General features: G+C 43.0%; 1 protein-coding gene across 2 annotated transcripts in view; it reads left to right on the top strand.

The window, feature by feature from the left end:
- The window catches only part of EGFLAM (EGF like, fibronectin type III and laminin G domains), a 168,865-nt gene that overhangs the window by 148,328 nt on the left and 7,426 nt on the right, over positions 1 to 13,111 (top strand). Inside the window, exons 19-21 of one of the 2 annotated variants that reach the window (XM_060236057.1) lie at positions 2,029 to 2,052; positions 10,168 to 10,246; positions 11,911 to 12,054. In XM_060236057.1, the coding sequence (XP_060092040.1) occupies positions 2,029 to 2,052; positions 10,168 to 10,246; positions 11,911 to 12,054 (247 nt within the window). The remainder of the gene's footprint in view (positions 1 to 2,028; positions 2,053 to 10,167; positions 10,247 to 11,910; positions 12,055 to 13,111) is intronic. The other variant, XM_060236059.1, reaches the window with a different exon arrangement.

Below are 13,111 nucleotides of genomic sequence, written 5' to 3'. Positions count from 1 at the left end.
CCTGGACTTCTTTTGTGGCCTCCCATCCAAGTTCTAACCAGAGCTGACCCTGCTTAGCTTCCAAGATCTTATGAGACTGAAGTAGCCTGGCCTATCCAGGTGAGGTTAAGCCATCTATTAAATTGGCAGCCATCTAAGAAAACCAGACTCAGTGGGTTGGTGATTATTTTACTTCCTTTTCTCTACGACCAGATTGCTTTCTCCTGGGCACCTTAGCACTCTCACCCTCGTACTTGAGCTGCCTCACGCTGGTGAAAGTGTAAGAAGACAGTGAGGGAAATAAAGGGCACAAGGGTTCAGCAGCGGTGGGGAGAGGCAGCCCTACATGCCCACAGGAAAAAAAAGCTCACAGACAAGGCTTTTTTTTTTTTTTAGTGGGAACTCCTTTGCATATTAGGCCACACACCTCTGATGTAGCCAATCCTTTTGGAGCTTGCAGTAGGCCCTGTACTAAAAGCCCTGTAAGCTCTTAGAGGATTGGCTACATAAGGGGTGTGTGGCCTAATATGCAAATGAGTTGTTGCTACAAAAAAGGCCCTGCTTACAGCACTATTAAGTATATAATTATAGGAGGTTTTTTTTAATTACCACAGTACCTTTGAGCATGTTGTTGTTGAAGAAGATGGGCCTTTTACTTCCATTCCTGGCACCTTAGGGAGGTTCACAGTCTACCCATTCTCTGGTTCCTCTGGCTTGTCTGTTTCACTGTACGAGCCACCTGACAACCATCATCCTCCCTGGGCACTGGCTTTGCCCACTTTTCTGAAACGTGAGCCAGGTGCCACATTGAGGAACAGAGTTCCCAAGAGTCATGGTGGGCCTATTGAAGAGTCGTACGTGGCTCCGAAGCCACTGAGTATCCCTACTCGATACCTTCAGTCTTCAAGTGGCAACACATTTTTCCATCATGAAAAATAAAGAGCAGACTGGGGTAGATAAATAAAATATGTTATGTTGGGGAAAGTCCCTGCAGCCTAAAGAAGCTTCCTTTATCTTATGCAGCTCTTCCTTAGCTGAACGATGGCTCTTCAGGTGGGGAGACGGCTTCAGACTGAGTGGAGTGGTAGCTTGGGCACAGTGATGCACAACCAGAAACATCAACATAGTGTTGTTCCGCTTTAGGGTTGGCAGGTCCCCCCACCCCAGCCGCTGGCCAGAGGTGGGGGCTGTTGGGCTGACAGCTCCAGGTTGGGAGGCACCTGAAGATTTGGGGGTGGAGCCCGTGGAGGGCAAGATTTGCAAAGAGGAGGGATCTCAATGGGATGCAATGCCATAGCGTCCACCCTCCTTTTTCTCCAGGGGAAATCATCTCTGCAGCCTGGAGGTGAGCTGTAATTCCAGAAGATTCCCAGGCCTGGCATCTCAACTTTTGCAAGATCTTGTCTACCACCTAGTACTTTTCTCGCTATATATTGTAGGACCTGGCAGCTGATTGCATAAGATTTTAGGCAGGTGGAAATGCAAGTGAGGATTTTGCTCTGGAGAGATGGCTACCGCCATCTTTTTCTTGCATTTCTGCTTGCTCAAAAGTCTTAGCATGGCATCCAACCCAGTGTCTCGAAGCAACTGGTACCCATGTTCTGAGAAACCATTGCTTGATATATGCCCCTCCAAATTTCCTGGAGTTGTGCCTGCCCAACACACTTTGCAATAGGAAAGATGTAGTCATGATTAACCTGTGATGTTTGAAATAACCCTCCTACCGATAAAACTAAAACAGGCTGAAAAAAATTGATGCGCTTTGCTCAGGTTTTCCCATTAACTGTTTAGCAGATAAACCTAGAACTCAGGTCTGGACCAGACAAAATATTGATGTGTGTGGCCCTGGCAAGATGCTGGATTTTAGGTCTGGTAGTTCCCATATGGAGGTTTCATTTGTTCAGTTTTACTCTGATGTCCTGCAAAATAATTATAAAAAGGGGGGGCGGGGTCTGAAGTCTTGCATACCTAAAATGAGCGATCTTTTTCAATTTTGCTGCTGGCAAATAAAATCTGAATGTTCTTCTGCTTTATGCTGACCTACTGCAGAGTGTGGAAATTATTGCTTGAACAGTAAGTAACCCCTGAGAAAGGCTTTCTTTCTTTCTTTGTGCAATTTTTTGTGTCTCTGTTCATGTGCGCCTCTCTATCAATGTAGCTGCATGATTTAAACTGCTTTTGGTAGATGACCAACTATATGCAGTCTTATCCTAGATTGCCATTTAATAGCACAGCATCATTATGATGTGGTTTGTAAACAGCCATTTTTTCTTACCCCCAAAGACTGTTGAGAATTGCTTTTGGGTAAACACCAACAAAAAGTCTTCTGGCACCCTAAAGATTAACTTATTTGGCACAGAAATAAATTTGTTAATCTTTAAGACTTTTTTTGTTTGGGTTCCTTCCCAGGTTTGTACATTGTTGTGGATTTTCTTGCACAGCTGATATTTTTACACTCAAAGAAAAAAAAGGGGGGGGATCAGAAAAAGAAAGCCGAATGGATGACTATTTTGAATGAAAAAAGAAGCATCACCAGCTCTATTTGTATTCCAGAGATCGATTAGATTGCATTGGCAATACAGAATCCAAGTTTTGCTTATTGCAAGAGATTTCTGGCTTTTGTGACTGCAAATAAAAAGTCTTCAACTGATTCTGTTCAGTCCTCGCCAAAAGAAAAATTCAAAAACCAAATATTGGAATTACATTAGAATCTGATGAAAAAAACAAGGAAATATCAGCAAATGAGCTCAATGTGTCTCCTGTAGCTTACTCACAGAATTTGGGTGGTGTCGAATTCTGTTTAGTAGAATAGAGGCTAATTTTGGTATTGGGTGCAGTCCAGGAAAGCATTTTTAACGCATCTCAGTGATAAGAATGTGGTTGATTTTCCTGCTGGAAAACAATTCAACTTGGTTGTTTAGTTGAGACCATGTGTGACAAGCCACACTTCTAAGAAGCTTAGAAGTGCTGTACAAACAGATAAAGGACTATGGAGGGTTTACTCTTTACAGAGCCAGAGACTCTTGAGTGATAGGCTACTCCAAAGATTGGTTAGCATCAGCTGAACAGAGAAAGACTTCTGAACTGGATGCTAAGGAGAGAGGCTAGGTTTTCTGCAAAGATGATCACAGATTTGGGAAGCATCATGTCCCAAGTGATGAAGGAACTGTTGCAGGCTTGTGGAATCAAACTTCTCACCACCGCAGCTTACCACACACAAACAAATGGTCTAAATGAAAGGTTCTATGGCAGCTTGAACCACATGTTGAAAACCTATGCTGTAAAACATTCTAACAACTGGGATCAGCAACTTCAATGTCAGCATCTGGTTATTGTGAAGTGCCACAGAAGAGTTTCAGGTTTTATTTAGTCCCTTGAGCTGCTATTCAGACTTCAGGCAAGAAGGTCTATGAACATCTTGAAAGAAGCATGGGAGCTGAGAAAGTCTTTAGAGAATTACATACTGAGAAGAGATTCAGTCAGATTTCTGCCTTGACTGAATTCAGTCTGATTTTAGCCCTAGCTGAGAAGAGTCAAGTACTGACAATTTTGGAATTCAGCCCTAACTGAGAGCAGTTTAACATACACAGGAGAACTGGGAGAAAATTGGCAAGGAAGTTTGGGATGTAGGCAAAGATTCCCATTTGGGCCAAGGAAATGGGATATAGATCTTCTAGAGAGAGAAGGAAATTCCCTACTGAGTAAAACAGGGAGTTAGCTCTGAAGAGCGCAGAGATCCCTGGTCTGGTGTAGTTTAAAACTGCTTTTAGTCAGGCTGAATTCTCAAGTTGTCAGTACTTGTGTCTTCTCACTTAGGGCTGAAATCAGACTGCATCCCTCCTCAGAAATTTTTCTCTGTTTAGCTGATGCTAACTAATCAGGTTCCTTGGATCAGCCTATCAGACAAGACTCTATGAAGAATTAACCCTTCACAGATCTTTATCTGTTTATACAGCACAACTCAGCTTCTTAAAAGTGCACTCCTTCCTTGACTTCCCTGGGACATATTCTCTAGGAAGTATGTTAAGAACTGTAACCTTCAAAGTGCTGAGCATTGACTGGATTGCACCCAAGGAGAATGAAAGTATCCTTCCTTCTGAATTATTCTGCAGTGTCACAAAAGGTATTTCTCTACCTGCTACAAATCTTCAAGAAAGATTGCATCGTAGCCAAGTTGTGCCTTGTGGTTCTAAATCACCACTTAAACAATCCTCCTGGAGTTTGAAAATAGAAATACTCATTTTTGCGCTGCGTTGGATGGTGGCATTTCCACACAGGAAGGAAACAGCAGTAAATTTCATTGGAATATGGCTAGACTCTTGCAACCTTGTTTCTTCTGCAAAACCCCCATTAAAATTCCATCCAATGGAACTGAGTGTTATACAACTGCAGCAGCCATTGAATACCACCCCATTGGTGCAATTTGCTGAAAGTTAGCAGACTTGAGTGGAGGCAACTAACCACACAGTAGCAGCAGCGTGTGGCATGGCTTTCCGACATTGCACAACAAGTGCCCATGTTCTCACCAGAAGCATTTGGTGATGATGACCGGTTGCATGGAAACCCTATGCAGTAGGTGGGACCCACATGGTAACCCATTTTAGCACATACACCAGCCCTCCTATGGAGAGTATACCATACAATCTGGCCTTAAGTTTAAGCATTTAACTGTGCACTTTATTTCTGCTAATTTCAGAGAAGGACAGAGCTGAAACGTGCATGATCAAAGCAGGCAGAGGGGACAGCTGTTGCTTGACTGTACCATCCCCCCTCTGCCTGATACATTAGATTTCTACGGGAAAGTATTCAAACAGGTAGCTCCTACAGTCTGAAAATGGCACGACCCCAGTAAAAAGATGTAGTGCTTGACTGCTCAGAACCAATACTCTTAGGCAGCCCTCTTTCATTGGATTCCATCTAAGGTGGTTGAGATAGGGATGCTGGGCTATTCAGTAAGTAGTAACGCTGAGCTGTGGAAGCCTAATGATGGACAACCCGTCATCTTTGGAGCCCAAGGGAAGCCTATGGCTTCCTCCTAACCTCAAACAGTATGACACAGAGTGTAACATTCTTGAGCCCATTGATTTCCATGGGCTTCAACATGCCTCACTCTGATTACCTGGTGGCTGCAATGCTGAAGGAGGAAGGGGTATGTTACATCTTTCTTCCATTTGCAATCCTATGCAGAGTTGTTTTCAGTGGACGGAGAAGGTTGTGACTTGCTTGGGATTGCAGTACTGGGCTATTAGCAGCAAGAGCTTGGCCTCAAATGTTGCCACTAACAAACGCCTGGCTGTGTGCATTCCAGGCCTGTGATGAGCGATGGCACACATGAGTGTGTGTTGTGGAGCGCAATGCATTGTGTCAGCACGGTGAAAGAGTTGGTTGCTGTGGCTCAGTAGTGCAGAAAGTCCCAGTCTCAATCCTTGGCATCTCCAGTTAAAACAACCAGGCAGCAGGTGATGTGAAAGACCTCAGCCCGAGACTCTGAAGAGCTACTGCCAGTCTAAATAGACAATACTGACCTTGATGGACCAAGGGTCTGATTTGGTATAAGGCAGCTTCATGTGTGTTCATGTGTGTTTCTGCTTCGGTCACACTGGACATTTTCCCTGATTTCATTACAGAAGAAACGGCCATTTGCCAACCAGGTATTTTCTGTTTGTTCGTTCATATTTTGTTGCCATATATCCCCCCCCCCCCCTTTCCACTTTTTGTCTTTTTAACCATGCAGGGAAAAACCCAAAGATAATAACTCAGGGAAGCGAGAAGAGACAGGGAGTGGCTGAGAAAGGGGAATGGAGACTTTTAACTTCCATGTAGTTCTACTATGTAGTTCCCCTCCATTTTGTTCGGTTTTGTTTTGTTTGGAGGAGGGCCTGTGACTCAGTGGCAAAACATCTGCTTGGCATGCAGAAGGTCACAAGATCGATCTCCATCATCACCAATTTAAAGGAACAGGTAGTAGGTGATGTGAAAGACCTCTGCCTGAGACCCTGGAGAGCTGCTGCCAGTCTGAGTAGACAATAATGATGGGGATGGACCAAGGGTCCTGGTGGAATCAGCCCCTATGGAGATCCAGGCCCTATCTGAGCTACTGCCATTTTCTAGGGTCTGTAAGACAGAGCTGTTCCGCCGGGCTCTTGGTTGAGGCAGCAGGCATCCTATTCCGCCTACTATTCCATCAGCCAGCCTCCCTTGTTGTGACAACATGCTTTATAGCCTTGTTGAGGTGCTGAATCTGATTTTAACACTATCATTTCTTCTTGGGCCAAAAATTGTACTTTGTGAAATGTGCCCTTTCCGCCGGTGATGCACCTTATTTCATTTTATCTTTCTGCTGTTTTGGTTTTATTGTATTGTTTTAATTTGACGTAGGTTTTTATTGTCTAATTTATGCTGTGATCTGCCGTGAGCCCTTTAGGGGAAAGGGCGGAATATAAGTTCACTAAATAAATAAATAAATAAGGGTCTGATTCAGTAGAAGGCGGCTTCCTGTGTGTTCAGCATGACCTTTAATGAAAAGTTACCTGACCTTTAAGCTGAAAGTCAGAGACAAAATTAGTCCCTCATCCTCAGCGTGCTGCTAAAATCACAGCCAGCTCCCATCAGTGGAAATGGGTGTCCAGCAAAACAAGCCATAAAAAGTAAGTCTCTCTTTAGAAGAAAACGCTGCCTTAGCACATTGGCTGCATTCAGATGTCATGAATGAACCATGGTTGTTTTGTGATGAGAATTAACCACTGCGGCTCTCTGATTCATGAGGTCCTTCATTTCTCCTCTGGCGTAGCACAGAGGAGATGGAAGATTTTCTGGTGTAGAACTATTTATTTGTTTTAGAACATTTATATCCTGACTTTCTGCTTTCTCAAGGGCCATCAAGGCAGCTGACAAAACATATAAATAAAGTCATGTTTTAAAACCAATAACATTTCATCCAGATCAGGAACTTCAGCAAACTGCGGTTTTGGTTATTTGCCCTTGAAAAAGGATTATAATTTAGGACTGGGGGTATGCATTCAGATCTACCTGCGCTGAAAATATACCCCACAAATAACATATCGGTATTTTTCTGGGTATATTTCTGCCTCCTTCCTTACTGTTTTCTCAGGAAAACAAAACAAAAAAAATCCAAATAAATTCCTGGATATATTCAGGAATTACCAGTAGATCCGAAAACGTCAGAAAGGAGGGAGTGGATGGATTGCTTCCTCCTCTAAGCTCTTTGTCGGGCTTCTACTGCAGTCCCATGAAAGTTGAAAGGGACTGCAGAAGACAGCCCGAGGATCAGCTGTGCTGGGGGGAGCAAAGCGCTAGCCATGGCATAGCACATCCTAGGGCCAGGTCTGTGTATGGCAGGTAGAGACCTCCCTCCAGAACTGCACATCCTGGGGCCATCTTCTCCTGCAGCACACTTTAAACCCTTCTGCAAGAGAAGCCAAGCCAGCCCCAGGGTTGGACAGGTTTTTTTAAACCGATATTTTAATTCTCAGGTCTATTGGACCTGGAAAAAATTGGGATTTCTGAAAAATCCCAACTCTGAATACTGTACCAATATTGGGATCCAGGATCTTTCAGAAATACAAAAAAACATTCAGATTCAATAGACCCAAACAGAAAAATACCAATTTTAAAAAAATCGCACACCCCTATATAGGGCTAAACTGTGGTTTAGAATCCATTCTTATAGAGAAGGGAGGATTTGAGTGCTACAACAGTTTACAACTAGTTTGAAAATGGGAAGTCTTCAAGCTTGACATGGTGGGAGAGAGGAAAGACCTCAAGCGTGCAAGCTTTCTTTTCATCACAAAACAAACCATGTTTTGTTTTGTTTGTACATGATGACTGAATACATCCATGATAGTCCTACATTTAGCAGCAAATCAGTAAGGAAGGAAGGAAGTTGGCCAGTGGAGAATTACTTATAGGGCGTTTTCGCACTCACCTTCAAGTGGCGCGACCACCCTCTTCACGCCGGAGGATCTGCAGGGATTTCGCATAAGAAGCGCCGGAGCAGCCAAAAGAGCCGGAAAGTTCCGTCGTGAAACCCGCTCAAACGGAAACCGCCAAGAAGCAGGAAAACATTTGAGCGGCTTTTGCGACGGAAGTCGCCGGCTCTTTTGGCTGCTCCGGCGCTTCTTATGCGAAATCCCTGCAGATCCTCCGGCGTGAAGAGGGTGGTCGCGCCACTTGAAGGTGAGTGCGAAAACGCCCATAGAGAGGTGCCTTGGAGCTGTGAGACTTCCTATGAAGGATCATGGGCTTTTAAATAGGGTTGCCAATCCCCAGTTAGGGGGCAGGGGTTTGGAGCCTCCCCCTCATTTTTAGGACTATCAGAAAGCAGGGGGTGAGGAATAGCCACTGGGAGCTCCATTGTATTCTATGGAGACCAGTCCCCAAAAGGCATAATGGAGAATCGGTCTGCAGGTATCCGGGGTTCGGGGGGTGCTGTTTTTTGAGGTAGAGGCATCAGATTTTTAACATAGCTGCTGGTGCTTTACTCAGCCCCCCCCTCAAGTTTAAAAAAAGATTGGACCGGGGGTCTAATTCTATGAGCCCCAATAGAAGGTGCCTCCATCCTCCATTATTTCCAACAGAGGGAAAGCATGTAAAAGCAACTTGGTCTGTTTAGATGTGATGGCAGCTCACCTGGAACTCGATTTGGAGTTCCCTCTCCCAGACCCTCTTTCCCCACTCCCAGATCCTCCTGGTAAGTTCCTCACCCATTTGTCAGCCTCAGCTAGCGATTCTAGCCAGGAAGGAAGGACTCTGCTTCAGGCAGCGAGCTGGAGTCCTCTCCCCCCACGAACTTCATAGGTGCCTCATCCTGATGTTTCACAAGGCACGCCAGGGTTTTGAGCGCTGGAACAGCATGCCTTTCTTCTCTTGCTGAAAAACTCTGGAGTCTTTTCACCCAGACACAGATTCAGCCAATGTAGGGTGTCTGTAGAGTGCTGCTAAACTAGTGGATTGGAGCTAAGGCTATCAAGTGGCCTTAAGAGAAGAGAGGAATTTTGGCCATTGCACTGTGAGGTTGCCAATATGATTGCTTTTTAAATTTTTCAACCAAAATACTTGCCCTAATGAGTATCAGGAGAATGATTTTGCCTGGAATAATTCATTTTAGAGGAGAGTTATGTTGGGTACATGAAATATAAAATTGGTATATGAGATTCTGGATCATACAACTAAAGATCAATTCATGAAGCACTACTTTTCTGATAAGCTATTCGTTTGCTTCCTTAGCCTCAGCCACATTTAAATGGAAACCGTTTTCACATTAGGCTCTGTTGGGTGATACTTTCACCTGTGTGGCACTGTTTACGAGATCTCACATTTAAGCAGTCCCTCCTTGTTTCGCCCCCACAAAAATAGCCACCCTGAGCCACTTGTGGGAAGGGCGGGATACAAATCCCGAATAAATAAATAAATAAATAAATAAATAAATAAATAAATAAATAAATAGGAGGGTGACTGATCTCATATGTATATGAATGTGAATGCTGCTTGGGCCTGATAGGGTCTGCACATCTTTGGATACTGTGCTAGAAATCTCCTGGATTTTTATGTTCAATTAATTACAGTTAGCCCAGTATTCCAGTGGGGTGTACTTCCAACTGCGTGAAATAAAAGCCACTTTCTAATTCAAGGGATGAGGCAAATTAAAACACTTTTGGGCTCTTACTATAGTTCACCTAGTACCTTCAATTCCCATGGAGAACCAGAAAGACTACATATGAACCCGGAACTCATTTCTAATTACCAGGGGTTGTTTTGTGGAAAAAAAGGTAGTGGAGCTCATCCAGGGATTGTTATGCAGCTGCACCTACTGTTCAATGGACAAGGAGGTGGGACTCTCAGAAGGAAGAGGTGGAACTCTCAGAAAGGTTCAGGAGCTGTGCTCCTGTGAGCTCCCACTGAATCTGAGGCCTGCTAATTACCCCCATCAAGCAGAATTGTCATTTCCCCTACCATGCTTTTGGGGGTTGTTTTTATTTTGGGACAAGACATATTCTTTTTGAATCACACTTATCAAGATGCCATTTTGTCTGGGTCCCACTGAGAGGGGTTTTGTGGACTCACATTCATTGAGTTTTCTTCACGTTTATTGAGTTTAGTAACCCTGTTAATAGATCTGTTATTGCTAGTAAAGCCTTTTGTTTAATATTTTCCCCCTTAATCTTCTAGCTGTTATGGAAGCAATTGAAATTCCACAGTTTATCGGTCGCAGTTACCTCACATATGATAATCCAGATATCCTTAAAAGGTAAAATGATACAGAATCTAGAAAATTCTTTCAGGTACATTCAAAGTATTCTTGTGAAGAAAGTCATGTTGAAGGAAGGATTGGTACTTCGCTTTGTAGAGAGAGATGGCAGATATTAAAACAATCATATTTAAGAACTGCTTTTTTAGACCAAACAAAAGGTGTTCTGTTTCCAGCTAGTGAAATGCCATATTGCAGGGGTGGACAATGGTAGCTCTCCAGATGTTTTTTGCCTACAACTCCCATCTACCCCAGCCAGCATGGCCAATAGCTGGGGCTGATGGGAGTTGTAGGCAAAAAACATCTGGAGAGCTACCGTTGGTCACCCCTGCCATATTGGAAAACACAATATGTTACAAATGGTAGTTTCTAGACCAGACCTTGAACAGTTGCAGCAATTATCTCTGTTGCCTGGAGATCAGTTGTAATCCCAGATGATCTCCAGCTACCACCTGAAAGATGCCAACCCTACATAAGGAACATAGATCTCAGAAATATGTTCAGTGAAATCCGTAGACTTAATGTTAGATTTGATTCCTGTTTGCTTTGTGCCACACTTGAAAGGCCAGAATGAGGGAGATTCACAATCTGGGATTTCATCCTCCATATGGGAGAAGAATATGAACATGATCTTCACTTGCTGTGAGAAGCCGTTGTAAGTGGGGGGAATTAGCTGCCTACAATTTGGAATTCAGCCCTCCAAGGTTCTACATTCCCCTCAAGATTTGTAGTTCACACCTAGTTGAATCACTAAACTGCCCTAGTCTTCTGGGTGAAGGTCAGTTGTTTTAAACATCTGAGGTAATATGTTTCTTTGGCCTGGACACGGGTGCAGATATTCTGTATAAATGCCTGAAACAGTTAATTATGTCACAAAACTATGGACAATGAAATGGATTCCAGAGTTCTGCAGTTCACTTTTATACCAATAATCTATTTGCTTACTTATTTAGGAAATTTATATGCCACTTGTTGAGAGTCCTGCTTGAGAATGCTTACAAGTAAAAATAATACCACAAAGTTATATAAAATATTATAAATTGTCAATACAGGAAACAAAGCAAGCCATTAAAACAAGACAGGGGTGTAAAAAAATCACATAAAACAAATCCCAAGCATTGTAAAACATATTCATAAATGCCCCAGAAGCTGAGCGCGGGGGGGGGTAGGTTGGGGGAGAGAGATAATGTCTTGGTCTGTTGTCTGAAAGACATAACAATTATAATTTTTCTTGCCAGTCAGATTCCCACCTGAAAGCTGACTTGGGAAACTTGTTTTTCTCCTTTTTTCCCCTAACTGGGAAGCCTCTGAACATCCATAGCGTTCAAATCAGTAACCCCCACCTTGAACTGTAAATATTTTGCAGGTTACCTATGGCATGAGGAGCCATTTTGTCACAGGCTCCTTCTAATTTAAAACAAAAACAGAAAACATTGTCACTTTAGAATCTAGTGCAGCTTCATCGCTCCCAAAATTACGATGGCAAAGTCAGATTTATAGTGAGGGAAGATTCAATTAGACTTGAAACAAAGAAGATATTTTATTGAGTCAGACTTTGTATGTTCAGAGAGCAATGATTGATTGCAGGGGTTCAGTGGAATAATATTTTCACTGTGCCATCCGGTTGTGTATGACTTAATAGTATTTTCCTGTCCACTAAACAGAGTGTCAGGATCAAGAACGAACGTGTTTATGAGGTTCAAGACAGCGCTGATGGATGGCCTACTGATGTGGCGGGGAGACAGTCCTATGAGGCCCAACAGTGACTTTATCTCATTAGGTCTTCAAGATGGTGCCTTAGTCTTCCGGTAAGCTGCTAATACTGTATTATGGTATTGGTAGGTGGGGCCTGGAGATCTTCCAGAAGAACAACTGATCCTCAGACTACAGAGATCAGTTCTCTGAAGAAAATGGTTGTTATGGCATTGTACCCTGCTGAGGTCCCTTCCTTCCCCCAGGCTCTACACTCATCTCCAGGAATTTCAGAACTGGAGAAAGACTCTAACTACTCAGGAACTAAGATTTCTTGTTTATTCAAGCCTTCTACAAGGAGCAGTCCTGCTGCTAGATTTTCTTTCTCTATATGAAATGAGAAAAGAGTTTTCAGTGAAGAAGCAGTCTGCAAGTTTGTTTGGTCCCATAAGAATTTGCAACAAGCTGAGATCTTCCTTGTTATTTGGTTTTCTATTTTATTTAATCCCCTCACTGTCTCTGCAAAACATTTTTGACACATTATTCTGAAAAGCAAATGTTCCTCCTGCCAAAAGAAAGGAAATTTAAACCCAAGAAGTGACAGACAATAAAATTAACATTCTGCTCTTTGGGGGATTGTTTCCTGTCCTTCAGTTGTTCAGGAACTTTTTATGTGGTGCTTCTTCTTATTATTTTTGGTTGGATTATTCGTTCATCAAAGGGACTACTGTTTCTTTTTGCTTAGTTTTCCTTTCTCAGATTAAGTAGTTGCAAAGTCTCTTGAGAAAACAGTTGTCCATCTTGCTGTGATTATATAGAGACACAATGCAGTAAATTGCTATTTTCACGGTGCAGTAAAACATACTATACAAGACACCTGAGGCATCTTAACTCATGCGCCAAGATGTAATACGGGAAAGAGAAATTATATTGAAAAAAAATTGAGCCTTTAAAAGAATGTCCTTCATCAAAGATAAGTGCCTGACAAGGACCGATACAGATCCTGAGATGAGCTTTCTGCCTGATGGGGTACCTTCCTGGCCTCTGAGGTCCTGTCATTCAGTAAGGAAAATGTTATGACATATTACAGTGGTAGATTTGTGGTTAAAAACCTGATAGACACCGAGGCACAAAGCCATTTCCTTGTGGTTTCCTGTGGTTAAACATTGCAAA

This window comes from Heteronotia binoei, chromosome 4 (genome assembly GCF_032191835.1).
Source record: "Heteronotia binoei isolate CCM8104 ecotype False Entrance Well chromosome 4, APGP_CSIRO_Hbin_v1, whole genome shotgun sequence".
Taxonomy (NCBI): domain Eukaryota; kingdom Metazoa; phylum Chordata; class Lepidosauria; order Squamata; family Gekkonidae; genus Heteronotia; species Heteronotia binoei.
The sequence above is the reverse complement of the archived record's forward strand: the minus strand, read 5'-3'. Positions and strand labels throughout refer to the sequence as shown.